General features: G+C 35.4%; 1 protein-coding gene across 1 annotated transcript in view; it reads right to left on the bottom strand.

Moving 5' to 3' along the window:
- CNTLN (centlein) overlaps positions 1-19,639 on the bottom strand; it is a 138,028-nt gene that overhangs the window by 62,115 nt on the left and 56,274 nt on the right. Inside the window, 5 exon segments of the mRNA XM_062513945.1 lie at positions 481-901; positions 904-963; positions 966-996; positions 3,937-4,028; positions 9,810-9,859. Of these exon segments, the coding sequence (XP_062369929.1) occupies positions 481-901; positions 904-963; positions 966-996; positions 3,937-4,028; positions 9,810-9,859 (654 nt within the window).

Genomic DNA, 19,639 nt, shown 5'->3' on the forward strand with positions numbered 1-19,639 from the left:
GACATCTGCTAGCAAGCTGAAATGGGTCATTCAAAATTTATCTAACTAAATTAAGGGGAAAAAATGTTTCTCCTCCCGGGTCGGCATGTCACAAGATAACTAAACCGACTTACTAGGCTTGCCTGGGAATCCTTAGCTGTCAGTGGTGAATATGCAAAAGGCCAGCAAATTAAATCAACCTGCCAAACTGTCAATTTCAAGCCTCATGACTGCATGAAAATAGCATCACTGGAAGAAATCAAGCATTGCCTTCTTTTGGGTTTCCTGGCACCTATTCAAATACTCATGCAGTTGTGGCTAATTTCGCATGCAAATTTCAGTCAATAAGCTCAGAACAAGACCTCCCAAGATATTTCAAAGGATCTGACAGTATTTTTTTTGAATACCAAATCAACAGTAGTTGAAATTCAATCTCCATTTGCTAGTGCTTTACATATGCACAGTGTCCCCTCTACAGGGCTAAGTTAATGAGAGCTGTACCTGCTTTCACTCACATCCTCCCAGCCGTCCTTACTGAAGTTCTCAAATACATTACTCCTAACCTTGATGGACTGTTTGAGGAAAGCTCCATGATGTCCCGAAGAGATCTTTTTCTTGGCTGTTTTTAATTTAACCTTAGTGCCTGTTACCTTGCGATTACATTGCCCAGAGATTGCCACTGCTTTGGCTTTATCTGGCAAACACTTCTGCTCCTGCACTTGACTCAGCAAATCTTCACTTTCATTTCTCAACCTGTTAGCTTTTGTCACTTGTCTCTTCAAAGAGGCAGCCTCTTTTTCCTTCTCATCAATCACTAACTGAAATTCTGCTTTTTCTTTTTTTACTTCACAAGTCCTCTTAAGTAGTGTTTCCAGCTCTTTTCTTCCTGTGTCTGCATCTTCCTTTTGCGTGTTTAAAGATTCAAAGAAATGTTCTCGTTCAGTAAGTCTTTATTTACTTCTTTCTGTTCTTTAACTCCCCTTCAATAGCTTTGAATCTTCTTTCCAGTTGTTGTACCTAAAAAAAAGCAATTTTAGCATTCACAATATTTCAGCCTGTCTTGAAAAACCCCAAACTACGTTTTCAGATATATTTATTATATGACAACAAAATTACATTAAGAACAAGGACAAAAGCTATCTGTAGTCCTTAATTTAAAAACAATTTTAACATAGTGTAGATGAAAACATTTTAGCTGCAATAATACAGCTGTTGAACAAAGGGCAGATGGTAAAAGAACTTAAAATTCCAGGCAAAATGACATAGAAGTTTAAGCATGCCATGCTAATGAATCTTCCTGATCCATCTTGAGCTCATTACTGATTTGGTTATACATACTAATTGAATTTAAAAAAACATTTTCAGAAGGATTACTACTTTGAAATATGGACAGTTTTGCACCAGCTATCTGAAGCAACAAGTTCTTTCAAATGTTGTAAATACAAAAATAAAATATTAATTTTATCTTTTAAAAACCCCTTAAAAATCCTAGCAAGAGATATCAGAATATAAAGAGATAAAATAAAGATAAATATCCAATAATAAAATATAATAACATATAATGTATATATGTTATACACAATTGCATATAACATATATTATATAATATATAACATAATACAATAAATTTTATAATAATAAATACATATAAATAAATATCAGAATAAAATAAAAATATGGATGCTAGTATACTTTTTCTATTCACAGGGAAAATCTATCATGTTTCAATTAAGGGACTAATTTTACAAGTTTTTTTGAAGAAGCATTCTACCTATGTTTTGCTTCTAAAGTCTTTTGAGGTTTATAGATATTGAAATCCATTAACAATGAATTGATTCTCCGTTGTGTTCCGGAATTTATCACATAAAGGATAATTCCAGAAATAAGGGCAATTTTAATTTTAGCAGATAGTAAAATGATTATTTAGTCTGAGATATCCCCAGAAGCCTGAAAAGGGTACCAGAACTAGTTTTGTGCTCACTTACTCCAGTACTTGGAGAAAAATTAAATATTTTTGTACAAACTTAATCCCCACTCTTTCACTAAGGGAAGTGTCAGGGTTCTAGGTTTCTCCATACATTGTTAGGAAAGACAGTTTTTCCAGGAGCTATACTACCATGTGCATGGCTAACTTGAACTCCCAACCTTGTAAAACTCTGGCCAGTCCCCACACTTTGTAGCAGTACAATATGCCCAAACTATCATTGACACTGAAAATATTGAAATCATACTATTTCTGTAATTTTCTACTTTTATATTTTTACAACAGGATTTTACCAATGCTTCTAAATTATTTTTAAATGTATGAAATGTTTTACAAAGTGGGTACTACAGATATGATTCAGATAAATGAGAGCTCTTGACGTACAGGGTAAGTTAGGACAAGAACTTCTCAAACTTCATAAGCATTTGTGAATTGTATACTGAATTTGTGGGTTTGATAGGAAATCATTAACATGAAGAGGCAATGCATTATGGCTACAGAAAGTTATTGGGTGGAATTAGAAATTAGAAAGGGATTCTTTTTCAAATGCTTTAGTGAAACTAAGTCATAATTAAAATCAGTTTGCATTTTCCATCCCATGAAATGTGTTAGACAAATATCCTTCTTCAATCACTTTCCTAAACTGAGATTCTGCTACTGTTTTCTCAGTTCTTTAAAGCAACCTTTTGCACTCAGTAGCACTTAAACTCATGTATGACAGCTGGAAGGAAATAAACAATGAATAGCATCTACACCTATCCCTAAGGTACCATCATAACTCTGTACATCCATAGAGATAAAAATTATGTAGTACCTGGCAAACAAAATTATAGTTATGAAATATAGATGATAAGCAAGCATAAACTGTGACATTTCAGATGGTAGCATTCATATTATTTCAATTACTCACTCTACCTTAAGATAAATGAATGTGAGCACTTCCTATTCTGTGTGTTATTATTTTAACATGATGTTTGTCATTCAGTAATAACGAGATGACAGCCTTCATTGCCTGACCATATGGCAAGTGTTACAAGTATATGCAATCACATCATCTGCTGTAAATTACCATACTTCCTACAAGTTAATTCACAGATAAAAAATAAATACACATACCCGAACTGACATTCAAAGTAATAGATTTGTGTTTATTCAATTTAAGCTTGCTTTTAAAGATTTATAAGTAATTAAACAAATAGGTTTGCAAAATGACAAACAAAAGGCATGATACGGTTTGATGGATGCCTTTTCTTTGCAAACAAACAAAACATATGGTAAAATACAAGTGAGCCCTCTTAAGTGAACACCTGTTACCATACAAAACTACTTGTGTATATTACAAATATCAATACAAATACCAACTAGTTAAGAACATCTCTTTACTGTATGAGGCAAAACCTGTAGAACGTTATGCAGTAAAGATAAAATACATACCATTATTTTTTAAGCTAGAGAACACTATATGCATATGGTATTATCTTGTAAAATGAGTGACAGACCCACACATAGAAAATATTTGCACATGAAATATTGTGCTAAAATTTAAATACAACAAACAGTGGATTTATTACTATTAGGCATCAATTCTATTCTGTAGAGGAACTCTATGGAAACTGACACCTGATATTATCTAAAGTTAAATAGCTGTAAAAAAATTAAGGTTCCCAAAATTAAGGGGCAAAATGCTAAATGCATGTTACTTAGAATTTAGATAATCTGCTAGCTTTTAACATTATATCTCTAAACACTTTTAGTTTTCTCTGACATTACCCATATTTATCTTATACGACACATTAACAGCTATTTCCCTAGAATTAATTTCTGAGCAAAATTCAGGAAAGCCACAATTTTAAATTAGGAAGGAAAATGATGGCTTAAATTCATGGTTATTGACATTTATACATACATACGTACATATATATTATGATTCTTATATTAAAATTTAGATCAGTTGGTTGGGATTGGTATCTTACCTTCTGTAACATCTCATGTGAAACTTCTCTCATATACCTCTTTGGAATATTACCCTTGACCCCATCATCTTCACTAAGTTTAAAAAGAGGCTCTATCAAAAAAAAAAAAAGACATCTTTATCATATAATAAATAAAATACATTATGACAGCTAGTATTTCACTAAAACATTCCACAGACATTTTGAGGAAATACATTCTTTACTTCTGTAATTATTTATAAAATAGTCTATTTTCTTGACAAGCTTTTTGGTCAGTTTCTAAAGTGACCTCTCTTCAAAGTGTTCTGTCACATAATTATGAATCTCTGTAGCATCACAGTATGTTTTTTTCAGAGTACAAGTTTTTCAAAGGTACAATAGATCTGCAGGTTAAAGACACTGTACTTTCATTCCAATTTTTATTCTTTTACAGACTATTCCCTCTATGCCTTAAAAGCAGAATTCATTTCCGTTTTATCTACACAGTCACTATCAGTTTTGTTCTCTAGGTCTTGTCCCCTGCTAGGAGGATCAGAGTGATTGGTGAACAAAGCAAACAGTAACTGAATTAGGATGGATGAAAACTTCAAACCCTGGTTTTTGTTAAGTTAAAGATCATGTACTTCACTAGATAAATCACACATATCATTCAACTGAAATACTGTGAAATCATAACAATTAGAAATTGATACAACTAATGACAGCCAACATTAATGTAAACATCACTGTCAGAGACAGCTATACCGTTTAGATACTAAAAATCCCAAGTTAAAAATTAGACTTATTAATTAAAAAAATTTAGCAGTACCAATACATATGGTCAATCAGAAGTCAAGATCTTAGCATGCCCAAATTGCCCACTGCTCACAAAAAAATGAGCAATTACACACCTCAGAAGGATTTAATCTTAGAATATGAAATATTGCATTACAGAAAAAAAAAATCCAACACTCTAAAAGCACCACAATATTAGTATTTCTTTTTTTGATCCTTCTTCACCCCAAATGAACTTAAAGAATTAATCTTAAGGGATAAATATCTGTGCTACATCGTGGAGGTCTGCTTTAGAAGTAACATTTCAAACTACAAGCAGACACTGCAGGTCACTTAAAAACTTTTGATTTATAAACAAAGCAAGTGTAGAAGAAAACAGTGTTACTCTCTGTAGATTCACAATCCTCTTGATATAAACAGTGACTAACAAGTTTGTTAGAGTGAATTAGACCTTTCTTTTGTCTTTGGAACATGTCATGGCCAATTAATACTTCTGTATTCATGAAATAAATGGAACACTATTCTAAAGATAATAAAAGCTGAAAAAGGTAAAACTATGCATCTGGGGAATATGTACCTTTACCTTGATATTAATATGTTAGTTCCCATGTTACTTCAGACTACAGTCCCCCAGCACAGTGGTACTGCATACATTTAGAACATTCTTTAAGTAACACACAAAGATAATATGAACATGCTTTTCATCTTTTTCTAAATATTCACTCATTTGAATGCCTGTTGTAGCTTTTATATCAGCATTTACTGTCCTCCACTGAAAAGAAAAATTATTTCCCATAGTCAAAGAAACTGATCAAAGCACACAAGGTGTTATGTTTATTATGTGGATGTATTAAAATGCAATTTAAAACTCTATAAATAAACATATTATATGCAGACAATAAAGAATACTACAGCAAAATTGATAGAAAAGATTATACATGTTCAGTATTATCAAAGAAGACACAAGCAACATGAATTGAAGTATAGCCAAAGGTCACTGAAACTTAACCCTTTCTATTGAGCAGAAAATATATGGCCCATTCAAGCCCCTTATCCCCTCCTCCCTTCTATTTGTTATGTAACTGTTCATAGGAATTGGTTAGGGAGGCAGTGAAACAGCATTGCCTGTAACTATCTGCCTAGGATAGCAGAAAAATACACCATATCAGTCTACTCAGCAAGACATGCTCTGTGTGTCATACTTCTACATAAAAAACAACATCTCCTCCCTCAAGGAACAGACCCACAACTCATAAGCTCCACTATCTTCAGTCATCAAATTACCGTGGTCTTACATAAGCACAGTTACATCCCACTGAGAAAACATAGTTAACTGTCAGTTCTAGAACACAAAACTTAATTCCTAATTAATACTCATCAATGATGATGAGTTAGTTCAACACTGCTGCCAAAATGGCACTTGAACTAGGAAACTATAGTTCACTACTAGTATTTGCAGAAAATGTGCTTACACAAAGAAAAAAAAAAACAAAACACCCCTTTAAAAAAAAAAAAATACCACAATAGAGCAATGTAATAGTCAGTTACAAAGAACTTACACAAACCATCAAAGGAATGACATTTTTGCCTGCAGTATGCAGCAGGTGAAGGATTTCCCTGACAGACAAAAAGTGCCATGGAGCCCAAAGTCACTGTGTTACTGACTCCAGTGGTAGGCACCCATGCTGCTGGGGCTGCTGGGTGAAAAGAAACTTCTGGTGGGAAGAAGACCAAAAGGGAATACCACTCCCACAAATATATATTCTGAGAACACAGTATATTGAGGAGTCTCATAATGAAAGAAGCCTTTGAACTGCATCCTTGGAGAAATGGCAGGCCAACAGTCTACTGCTTTTTAAGAAGGCATTTGCTACTTTTCTGAATAGGATTTGGTGTATCCACTATCCTGCTTTTGGAGGAAATGGCAGGACTACCTGTCAACACATCCTTTACCCTCATAAACAAATAATGACATAAATAGCATGAACAGTGAATTTGGATTTGATGACTACTAGGAGATAATTAGACAACAGAATAAGAATAAAAAGAAATTGGGAATGGCAGGAACAGAGTTGCCTTTTCCCCTGACCCACTTCATCTTTGACCAACAGGATTTGAAAAGTTATATGGAACAAAACTATCATTTACTTCTTCTGACAAACACAACTGATATCCAATAAAGACAGACAATTTTAATACAGGAAAGCTCAGTCTCTTTTTATAGATTTATCCCTTGATATTAGAATGCCTCATAAAAACAGGTATCTATCTGCTAAGGTGAAAGTGAATTCTAATTGATAAACTAATCTAATCTATCTAATTCTCATTGATAAACTGAGGAAATTGACGTCAGGTTCCCTTTCATAAGGAACAAAATGTATTTAGACCATATCAAGTTTGGACTCCCAGCAAATTACTGATAACAGACATGAGGTTGTATTTTTATTTAGAAAGAAGATGTTTAACACCCTTTTGAAGACAGAGGCTGTATGTCAGCTGCAGTCATTACGGTGCAACCTTCTAGAAAATTTCAAACAATACATGTGTCATGACTGCAACTTCCTTTGATTTTCAAGGGGAACAGTAAGGAAATTACTTTTTAGAGACCTTGTGAACAACTATTTTTTTATGCTTTAGTTAGTAAACATTTGGAAACAGCTAGAATCGTCCCAGTCTTCTATACTAACAGGAAAGTTTTGCTTAATATGCATCTTATCAGACATTTCCTTTTTGTTTAAATGATACTGATAACAACACAGACTGGAAAAGGTAAATAAAATTTGCCTTGAACACTTCACTAGTAGTTTAAACATTTTTTTTCTAAGTCCCAACAAAACAATAGCTGATCATTTTACTAATTACCAAACCAGAAGTGTGCAACCACCCACAAACTTTTAAGAGAGGATATGTTAACCTGAAAAGATAATGAAAAACGAAGGAAGAAAATACTAATTGTTAAAGCACTAAACGAGTCAAGAACTGGCAGTTCTGAAGATCTGACTGGTTTTTGGAAAAGTCTAGATATTGCTCAGCAGGCCCATAATTATTCACCACTTCATCTTTCCCCATCTCTCTGCAAAGACTAACTGAATTGGAAAAAACAAAGAAATGATTATTAAAGTCAGTACTTAAACCTTCAATTCTGTGGCTATGAACATAAAACATAGGAAGTAGTACAGAAGAAAAAGGTTACTTTCAATTTTCAGCAGCTTGATATTTCCACTTTACTTTAAAAGACAGAATTTTAAAATTAAGGAAAAAAAAATCTGTATTTTTTCATTCAAGTGGTCAACCTTATCTCAAAAAAGAGAAAACAACCATCAGGAGAAAACTGCAATAAAGAATAGTAAGGCTTTATTGCTAAGAACATGTAGAGTACTTCTCCAAGTCTCCTACTTACTTTCTTGTCACAATATTGTGCATAAAGAATTCACCACAGATGTAATAACCAGCTGGACTGTAATTATGCACTCTTGAATATTTCTCCCAGACCATTCAGGAACAGCTAATAATATGAAGAATCAGAGGAACAATGGAGAGGCAGTGGCAATACATTACTTATCTGACTGACAAAGACTCATCTCCACAGAGCCATTAACTACTGTAGAGATTACAAAGATATAAAAGAAGATATTCATGATCAATTCTTACAATTTCAGAATTTTGATTTGCTTTCAAATTCATGTACATTCCAGGCTAGTCACATACTAGGCTAGAATTAAAACAGACATTTGAATAAGAATGAAATTTCTATATCAATATATTTTATAAATAGGTAGAATATACACATTAGTTGTAAATGTATTAGCGTATATATATTCATATAAATTGTCATTGACTTAATAGGCCTGTGGACAACTAACGAGAAAACATACTTTCAAACCACAGGTATGGCCATATGACTACAAAACACACATTCGTGAAAAAGAGATCTTTGGAGAGCAAATAACCTTATATAAATGATTACTATTCTGATAAGACTACTGTACTGGGTTTACGTGGCCTAGCTATGGTAATGGGGGCCCTACAGGAGTGGCTTCTGTGAGAAGCTGCCAGAAGCTTAGTCCATGTCCAGCAGAGCCAGTCCCTGGCAGCCACAAGATAGACCCACCACTGACCTAGGCTGGGCCAATCAGAATTGACAGTAACACAGTAACAAATTTAAGAAAGAAAAATGACTGTGCAGATGTACTTGTGGCCAGAGGAGCCTGGGGTGAGAACATGTGAGAGGAACAACTCTGCAGACTCCAAGGTCAGTGCAGAAGGAGGGACAGGAGATGCCCCTGTAGCCTGTGGTGCAGACCATGGTGAAGCAGCTGCAGCCCATGGAGGATCACAGGGATGCAGAGATCCACCTGAAGCCTGTGGAGGAGACCCACAGCTGAGCAGGTGGATGCCTGGCAGAGGCTGTAACCCCTGGGAGGCCTGTGCTGGAGCAGGCTCCTGGCAGGGACCTGCAGACCTGGAGAGAAAGGAGCCCACACCAGAGCAGATTTCCTGGTAGGACTTGTGATCCCATGGGGGCCCGTGCTGGAGCAGCCTGTCCTTGAAGGACTGCACCCTGTGGAAGAGTGACCCACATTGCAGCAGTTGGTGCAGGACTGCTGCCCATGGGATGGACTCACATTGGAGAAGTTCATGGAGAACTGTCTCCCATGGGAGGGACCCCATGGAGCAGGGGAAGGACTCCCCTTCCTGAGCAGTGAGAGAAACAACATGTGATGAACAGACCATAACCCCCATTCCCTGTCTCCATGTGCTGCCAGGGGGAAGGAGGTAGAGCTGCAAAGGAGGGAGGGATGAGAGAAAGGTGTTTTTAGTGTTTGTATTTACTTCTCCTTTGATTATTTTAGTAAAAAAATTCAATTAATATCTTGCAACTGAGTATGTTTTGCCCATGACAGTGCCTGGTGAGTGATCTCTCTGTGTCCTTATCTCAGGCCATGAGCCCTTCATTATATTTTCTCCCCGCAGTCCAGCTTTGGGAGAAAGTGATAGAGAGGCTTTGGTACATGCCTGGCATCCAGCCAGGCTCAATCTACTACAACTATATGTACAGGTATAACATACTGTACCTTCCCTTTTTTGCTGTAAGCATAGTTCCTGTATTATCAACTTACTCACGGATTGGTGTATTTTCATCTGATTCAATTTTTCTCCAAGATTCAGTCTATAAAAGAGGAAATAAAGAAATAGGTACAATCACACACATGCCACTAAAATCATTAAAAAATAAAACAAACCCATAACAACATATTACTACAAATAAAGTTGTCAACACTCAGGAATTGGTTCCTAATTTGACAACACTTAGCATTACTTTAAACACAAGGAGTCCTTTGTAAAACAGCTTTTTTAAATGTGTAAATCAACTGAATTTCCAAATTTCAGACACATGCTTATTGTAACATACACTAAGAAGTTTCAGTCCATATTTTTTAAGCAAGAAAATGTTTGAGTTTAAAGAAGGCCAATAGGAGATGGAATCCTTTTAAAAGGTATATAAATACTCTGTCTCAGGGGAAACTGTCAGCCAAACTTGTGAAGATACATCTTGGGATTTAGCAACTATTCAAGAAACTTATTAACAGAATGATTCCTCCCATTTTCCAGCCCTGATGGACTACGATATTACTACTATAGTTTATTCTGTAATATCAACCAACTAAGGTCTGCACAACAAATTGAATTACTCTTTTTTCAATTTAGTAAAATTACATACAAATAAAGTTGCCAGGATACTAGTACTAAAGTTGCAAAGTCAAATTGGGAAATGCTAGAAAGAAAGACATTAATTTAAATTGTTTATTTATACTTGTGTTTTCGACACATTCTCCATCTGTATAGTTTTACACTATTTGAGCAGTAAAACCCCCACCGGTTTCAGCCGAAGATCATACAGCACACAGAACAGAGCACAGTCATTTAACAGTGAGATTTTGCTTAAAATATAAAGGCATTTAATGCACAAATGCAAATTATTCTAGCTCTGTTGTGAAAGTCTGACTGCTAGTTTTCTCACTTATTTCAGTTGTACTCTGAACAGCAGCATCTGTTTCACAGGAAATAAGGCACAAAAAAAATCTGGGCAAAACTTGCTAACTTAAGGAAAGGACTTAAAAAAGTAAGTCTTTTGGCATACACAGTATGTTAAAGCACATTTTAAGTAAAATGCACCAGTGACTCAGCTGTAAAACATGAATTACAGAGAAAATTATAAACATGAAAAGTTAAAGTAAATTGCTTTGTAATGAAACACAAGAAATCCAGCTCTTTTTAGGATCACTCATCTGCTTTCACAGGTTGACTTTCTTTGCTGTTCTTTCATCCTCCAAAGCCTAGTCATCATCAGCTTCTATTACACAGACTACAGTGGCTTTGGTCTCCACACTGCCTTAACTCTTCACAGCATGTAGCTTTTTGCAATGAATGGCAAAATATTTCATTGAAAAACATCGTTTATGTAATTAAGGACTGAAATCAAGACAACATGCTTCCAGCTTGAACCTCTACCTTCCAAAAAAGTTACTTTTCGACTTAAAAAGCATTTAAATGAACACATTTATGAACATATGCACTGCCTCTCTACACACTAATTGACAAGCATGCAATAGTGATTGCACAAGATTTTTAAGAGCAATTTTTTTCTGAAAGATGTGCAGAAGTAAACGAATTATATTAAATAAGTTAAGGGGAAGTTTATAGTCAGAATAACTGAAGTGCCTCCAAAAAATTCATTTATTTATGAACTAATCTCCAACTGAAGTTATGATATATCTAAGATGGAAAAAATTTAGTCAAGTACAAACCAAAAATTACAATGTGCAATACAAGATTTGACCTGTCCAAGTCAATGACTGGGCTGTATGAACGTTAGAAATGCCCAAATGGAGTTGCCCAGTGCCAAGTCCAACCATCAGCAGTATTATGTCTCCAACAGAGTTAAAAGCACGATGAAAGCATGGTAAAAGCATCTTGAGATGCTACTCAAGGAAGTGTAGAAGCCTAACAGCTTCTGCAGTGTGATTCAAATTTTTCACCCTGGAAGTGGCACACAAGCCACTCTTTGTTTCTTCTGCTTTAACTGGTTTCCAGTGGCTAAAAGGACCTTTACTCCAATTCTACAACAACAACAACAAAAATTCCTTATAAACTTCCATGTGGGGCCTTGTTAAGGGCAATTGAAAAAATACAGACCAGATTACTGTCACCACACAGTTACTGTCACCCTTCTGCAATTCCAGCAGATGAATGAAGCAGGATTTCCTTTTACAGAAGCCACATTAATACTTCCCCAACAAAACTGTGTTGATCTGTGCTTAGCGGTATTTCTCTCTATGGCGATTTTTGTTGGTTGCTGTCTTGGTTCTTGTATTTACTTTCCCCCTTTCACTCCCTTTTTTTCCTCAAGACTGACTGCCATCTTCAAAGTATGGAAGCAGTCAGGCTCACTAATCTGCAGCACCCTCTGGAGCCCATTCTGTAGATGGGAGTTATAGTGGCAACCTGCCGGTTCACTGGCATACTGGCTGCTAACAGTGAGGTTACAGTAATTTCATACTTCAGTTTCTTCACACCTCCCGCATGTGAAAAATATTAACTTCAATATACTTACAAGAAACTAGTCTACTTGACCTCGTTAATTGCTGTACAGATACTTCAAATAGGTCTAATGCCTTTGATCTATCTGCAGTAAAGCACACACAAGTTGTTGCAATCTTCTAATTATCATTAGCATGGAGACACACAATCACAGCATGGTTTGGGTTGAAAGACATCTTAACAATCATCTGATATCAAAGATTGACAAATTAGGCCTTGTAAACCAATCATTTCACACTGTTATCACTAAACAAACCTATGAACTTCCTTATTGTCTTCTTTTTCACTGTATTTAAGCAAAACTTTACTGTAATAACTTAAGCATCTTTGAAAAACACTCTTCAAGAGCCTTTTTAACCTTCTCAACTTCCCACCTGAATTTGACCTGTCTCTATTCATTAGTCCTACCTGTTTCTCAGCAATGCAAGTTAAGTTTGAAATTCTGACCTTTTCCATGTAAGGGCTATAAGAACTTCTGCATTCTCTCTTAGAAGCTCTCAGACAGAGGTCTTTAAGACTTCTTGGGGGCAGGAGATGGTTTTTGGAACTATTTTATTTTCATTTTTTTAAAAAGAAGCACATATTTAGGGTGGGTTTCAGCTACAGTATCTTTCTTAACAGTCTCCAACCAATGTTTCTGTATAGCTTGCTCTAGTGTTTAGGGGCTGAAGAAGGGTTTTACAAGTTTCTTCGTTTTTATATGGCTTTCTTTCTGGAAAGTGAGTATCCTTAGGCCAATTGATTTGGTCCACCCTCTTCTGATATTATTTAAATTAAGACAAACAAACAAACAAAAAAATTACATAAACCAAACACAGGCCTTCCTTCTTCCACTAGCAAAGTCACAGAGCAAATCATCCTGGAAACAATGTCCAGTCACCTAATAGACAAAGTGATTGAAAACTAGCACACACCATGGAAAAATCCTGCTTTACGAACCTCACTGCACCTAGGACTGGCTGTAACAATAAAGGGAGAGCAGGCAAGAGTGCATACCTTGAATTTGGCAAGGTATTTGAGATGGTCTCTCATCTCCTTATTGCCAAGGATTTGAGATCTGAATTGAAAATTAGATACGGTGTCTGTAAAATTGGCTGAACTGTTAGGTTGAAGGGGTGATGATCTGTCATATGTAGTACAACTGGCAGCTAGCAATTATAAGTGTTCCTCAGGGATCCATTATAGAGCCAGTTCTGTTTACTGTCTTTATTAACAACCTCAAAGATGTGCTAGGGTGCCTCACAGCAAGTTCACAAATGATATAACACAGAGGGAACCAACTGAGGGCTCAACAGAGGGCTGGATCACTGCTCACTGACACTTCATAGGAAGAAAAAAAAGTGGCTGATGGGAACTTCATGAAGTTCACTAAAGGCAAAGTCCCGTTATAAAAACTGTTTAAAGAGGACATGCTAGAAGACCAATTGGCTCAAGACCAGCTTCGCAGAAAAAAATTATGTCCTTTCAACCAATATGACAAACATTAGCAGTGACATACCTTTATGGTGAAGCCTATAAACATGTTAGCTGTATAGCAGGAGTCAGTCAATTTACAGAATTTATTCTACTCAGCACTTCTGAGATGGCATATGTGGCTGTGTCTTGTTTTGGGCTCCTCCAAAAAAGACACTTACTTAAATAGATTAAGTAGAACCACGAGGTATCACAATGGTCAGAGTTAGGCATATGTTTTATGATGACAGGATGATAGAAAACTTCTGATTACCAATACCTGCTTCCTTCTATCCTTAGAAGAATTCCTTTATTGCAGGACCATTCTTGGTGCAAGAGGATATTATTGCAGCAGTTAGAAAGCAGGTCTCATATTTCACTTATGGTCTCATTTAAGAAACTCAATTCCTCCTGTTGAGTTCTGTCTCTGGAGTTGTGCTCTTTGTGGCTGACTGAATAAAGTGTCTTATATGTAGAAAATCATATATGGCACACTACACCAAACTGAATAAGCTGCATGCCACTGGGGTGACTGCTACCTGCATCCTGAGTTTAATTTTAAACAGATTTTTTTTTTTTTAACAGATTATTTTTTTAACAGATACAGCTTCTCTTTTTGAAGCAATTCCCCTCTCCTCTCCTCTCCTCTCCTCTCCTCTCCTCTCCTCTCCTCTCCTCTCCTCTCCTCTCCTCTCCTCTCCTCTCCTCTCCTCTCCTCTCCTCTCCTCTCCTCTCCTCTCCTCTCCTCTCCTCTCCTCTCCTCTCCTCTCCTCTCCTCTCCTCTCCTCTCCTCTCCTCTCCTCTCCTCTCCTCTCCTCTCCTCTCCTCTCCTCTCCTCTCCTCTCCTCTCCTCTGTCAGTTAGTTTCCTTTACTGTTTCTAACATCTGAAGTCTGCTAATCTTCTGTTCACTAACTTTTAAAGTTTTGAATGCAAATATTAGACTGGCTTAAGGCCAACATATTTGCACTAAGTAAATTTCTAAGTGTTCAAGTGATCTGGAAATAGATACTATACTGATTTCTGCTCACAATTCCATTTTTTTAATCTGAAGAATACAATTAAACCTTTAAACTACTTTAGTTAGAACTTGTAAAAAGGAAAAAAAAAAGCTTTGTATATACATTATAACAAGACCTACACATCTAGTTCACTTCTCTAAAATTAATCATAAAAGCACCATAGGCTGTTCTTTTTGCTTCAAGATTGGTCTTCTTGAAGAGCATAGCTCTTTGCAGAGGCTCTGTAATTGGTACATTCCTCAAGAAAAAGTGAACAAGATTACTTGAAAGAAGCACCACAGAATGTTCAAGTATGAATTTGCAAAAAGAAAGAAGGGACTTCAAGGAATTCACGGCTAGTGAAGAAGCCACAGAAAACTGCTGAAGTGTAATTCAACACTGAAAGAAATTACTCATGCAGTGGCAAAAAGCAGGGGTGGGGGAAAACACTTGCTTTCCAGTCTTTCATTTACAGCATTATCTCCCCCATTTTCTCAAAGAAATATGTCAACTTAATAGGTAAGAAGTGCATTTTTTTTCTGAAATTCTCTCCATCTCCAGAATAATTTAAATTAGTCTGAAGACAAATATCTCACTGTTTCGTCACCCAAAAGTGGGATTGCATTTGACAAATTATGTGTGCCCCAGCAGACTTTTAAACTGTTCACATACAACCCTTTTACAAAGCAGATTAGGTATCTGAATTCACCTGTGATCCAGCTGCACAGATTCCAGTGACATGAGCTGCTTCCCTCATTTACTGAGGGTAAAAGAAACAATCCTGTAACTCAAAGGATCAAAACCAATTTTTGTGTGTGGTAATGAAGACTACTAACTTACTGGAACTACAGAGTCAGAACAGCAGTGCCAAATTTCAGATACTGTGAACAAGAGCTTCTAAAACTATTTTAGCAGATTAAGCAAATATTTGCTGCTATTATCTTAAACATATGCTCACTGGATTTACTGCACCAGCTTTTGCAACATCCACTTTCAATGAACACATCAAACAATGGAGAGAAAGAAATGTGTCAGGTTTTGGTCCTAACTGAAAAGGCAATTTCTCCGACCACTGTTTTTGATTCAGCAAGTTCTGAGTAAAGGGCACCACGTTTATGTCATCTGAAAACATCCAAAACACAGACACAGACTGAGAGATAGAATCTTTTAAGATATTTCAAAAGTGGGAAACTAGGTTCTGTCCAAAGTGCTCCTAAGCTGATTGCAGACTTAAGGCATGGAAATTGAAATGAAACCTGTATTAGTACTTGTCTTCTCCATCTTTTGACAGTAGAAACACTGGCAGTTGATGATGTTTCAAGACTAGGCAAGAAATCTCTTATGTTAATATCCATTTAACTGTCTGTGTTTATATATTTTTTTTTCTCCTAGGATTTTCCATGGATTTCACATTTTACAATTACTGTAACTACAAGCTTGATTTTAAAAAGAAAAAAATAAGAAGTATATTTTAAACTTTTTATATCAGATATTAAATAATTGTTTCTCCTAAATAAATCCAGTAGTCACTATATGAAGTGAAAGAAATTGAAAGTTTATATCGCAGATAAGGTTCAGTACACTTCCTACTTTGGATTATAATATTAAATGGCACAAGTATTTGAGCACAAGTATTTCTTTCCCAGGAGGGAAATTCAGTAATTAAGGAACTGCAGGAGAAGCATAAGCCTACAAAAATTTGCAAACAGTCAACTGTCTGCTTTGGAAAGCAGTAACATCAAACACGGACAATGTTTTCAGTTTACCTTTTCACAAGTCCTTTAATTGTAATGTGTCAGTTGACAAGCAAAGTGGCCTTTTAGTTCTTTTCTTCATACTATGTATCTTTTTGCTTGAGTAAGGAAATACGTAGAGCATATGAAAATTAATAAATCAGCATTTTTTGAGGAAATTTTCTGTCTTTTTAAAATTGAAATTTTAAAATTCTATGGCTGCATGTTATTTCTGTGGCATCTCATAAATGCAATATCAAAATTATGTCTACTAAACCGTACGAAAACCCCTCAAACCCCTAACCATTTTGCAAGAAATGAGGAAGAACTAGAAACTGAAGTTCATTTAAAGATGAAACCCCCACACAAAAGGAAGAATATGCTTCCTATTGTACGTATTCAAGTGCTGCTAAGCAAACCATACACAACATTACAAAACTAGTCAAGTTCTAAATTGAAATACATACAGCAATGTGGAACTCAAAATGAAGCCTATGGTTATCACAATAGAAAAACAAAAACTTTTATATGGAAAGAAGTTTGTTCTGTAGACTCAGAAAAGATAAACCTTTGAACTATAATTCAAGAATGTGTGGTAGGATTTGAATACAATGAAAATATGCAGGTCAAGAGAAAAGACAAAGCAACCTAGTTGTATTAACTGGTCACTTCCAGCTCATAAATTCTCATCTTCACACTCTGTCTCTTGACCAAGACTACTACTGCATTTTATTGTCCATCACATTTCTGTTGTGTACTCAACACATTATTTATTTACTCACAATATTATTTAACTCAACTTTTAAAAAACAGAAATTCCTGGGATCTATTTTTAATAATAGAGAGATACCAGATACAAACTTTGCACAAGCGTTTTTATCTAATACTGTTAACAATTTTAACAACTTGCACCATCTTTTTTATTGGCATAGGGAGTAGGGCTGTTTCAATACATAGAGTGTTGAAAAGCCAGAATTCTGTAAATAACTTCTTATCCATCAATAAATTTTTGGAAAAAACTGAAATAAAACCTAACTAAATCCGAATGGTCTTAAAAGTAATACAAATACAGTTCAGAATTGTCTCTGAACAATTGTCCCTGAAATTTACATAAATAACATATACATAAATAACATTAGACAAAGGAGATTTCTTGCAAGGAATATGTATCAGCAGTACAAAACCAAAGAAAATAAGTCACCACTGAATTAAACTTTTATAAAATTTCTTTAAGTCTAAACTTGTATCTGCAATGGTAATGCTAACACAGAGAGACATTTCTAAAAGCTTGCATTGTTGAAATTGCAATTATCACTTGGCCTGTATCTAGATGCACTTTTTTCATATGTTTATTCTGATCAATATGGGTTGGTTTTTTAAACCTAAAAGATAGAAAACATTTTCAAATAAAGTCAAACAACTCTCTTCTGATTGCACTGTGGGAGTCTTTACAGTCCTGATTAGTTTATATTTAAGATTCAGGGAGTCCTAGAGAAGACTGTATAACTAGAAAATGTATCCTGAAAATCTGCAGTAACAACCTATCAAATTTGCCAATAATGAAGGTTAGATAATCATGAAAGATATGACTGCTATTTCTAATTTTAGGACTACACTAATCCTATGTCTGTCTACTAGATTAATTGAAAATGGTCTCTGCAATAACTATTCAGCTCCCACACAGAATTTGCAGCTTTTAAAAAGATACGGGGGGAAAAAAAAGACTAGTTTTGCAATGTAGTTGAAAGAGTAATAAAAACTAACAGACTGAAAAAAGTCCAGAATTTATGAGTTCTTCCAGAAAAAATGTCTTGCTCTTATTTATTCTCCCATGTACTTTCTAGCAGTGTTGCTAAGTTTAAAAGATAGCCCATCAGCTGGGGGAAAAGTGACTTAAAGCAATACAAAGTCCAGAAACTACTGCACAGCTTTTCAGCTTTATGCACACCTGAAACTTCTTAATAGCCTTAAGTCTTCAGCAAAAAGAGGTTACGCTGCTTGTAAGTATATTGGACAGATTTTAGTGTATTTCTTCAGTAAGTTTTTTTCAACAATAAACATTTCCTTATCTGCTTCCAAAACAAGCTGATCTTCTTACAATGTAATCTCCTCCAAAGTATTTTTAAAGATTATTTTGTTGACAAGAAACAGGGCAGCAGCAATCCTAGATGCTCTAGACTAGGCTGTCAAAGAACTTCCAGCTCCAAGGAAGAGACACTTGAGTCAACAAGCATCCTAAATTAGGATGCAACAATCAGCATCCTAAATTAGCAGGAATCTACTGGCATATCCTAGAAGACTATCAGGATCTTCTAATATGGTGGGTCAGATTTATGTGTTTTTAGAGACTGATAACAACATCAAAGTCCTTTGTTTACTACTATTAACTTCATGAAAAAAATCACTCTTCTTATTTGAAACACATTTGGAAAATGCACCATCAAGACCAGGAAAGCTTGCAGCACCCTGTTTTATGTACAAATACTTCATTTCTAGCCTCCAACTATGATTGCCACAGTCTCAATTAGCAGTATTAAAATAAGGATATTCAGAAATCAAGAGAGATCAAATCTATGCAGATAATATTTTATGGTGGTATTACAGGCATTTTTCAAGGTATTGATCTTGACCCACAATTAGAGAATCTGCTGTTTCCAGTATCACACAATATTCTCGGTTCTATTTTTCATTATATAATACTTTTGATTACTCCTCCTTTTTAAGTTTTATTTTTTTTAATACTCACCCACTTGGCATACAGGAAGAGGTAGCATATTAAAAATTGTGCTATAGAATCAGTTATGCAAAAATAATTACTTCCAATTTCTTTTAGAATATAGCCAGGCATCAGCAAGAAATTCTTTGTAACAGTTGCTTACTTATCAAGTTACTAGAATAGGAGAAATGCTCCCACCATCTGTATATAAGCAGGGCTTCTGCAAAATATACTCTCTCTTGCTAGAACAAAATATCCTAGTACTCATCATTTTTAATTGTCAGCAGTTCTAAAGATACCATCAGGAGCCCTCACACAGCTCCAAATCTAAGGTACATGTACACATGTGCACTTGGGTCTCAATGCATTAAAGAAAAGGTAATTTAGAAAGACAGCCTGAGCTATAACATAAACTTTCTCTCTGCACTTATGAATTTAAAGGGCTCC

This window comes from Cinclus cinclus, chromosome Z (genome assembly GCF_963662255.1).
Source record: "Cinclus cinclus chromosome Z, bCinCin1.1, whole genome shotgun sequence".
In the NCBI taxonomy this organism is placed as follows: Eukaryota; Metazoa; Chordata; class Aves; order Passeriformes; family Cinclidae; genus Cinclus; species Cinclus cinclus.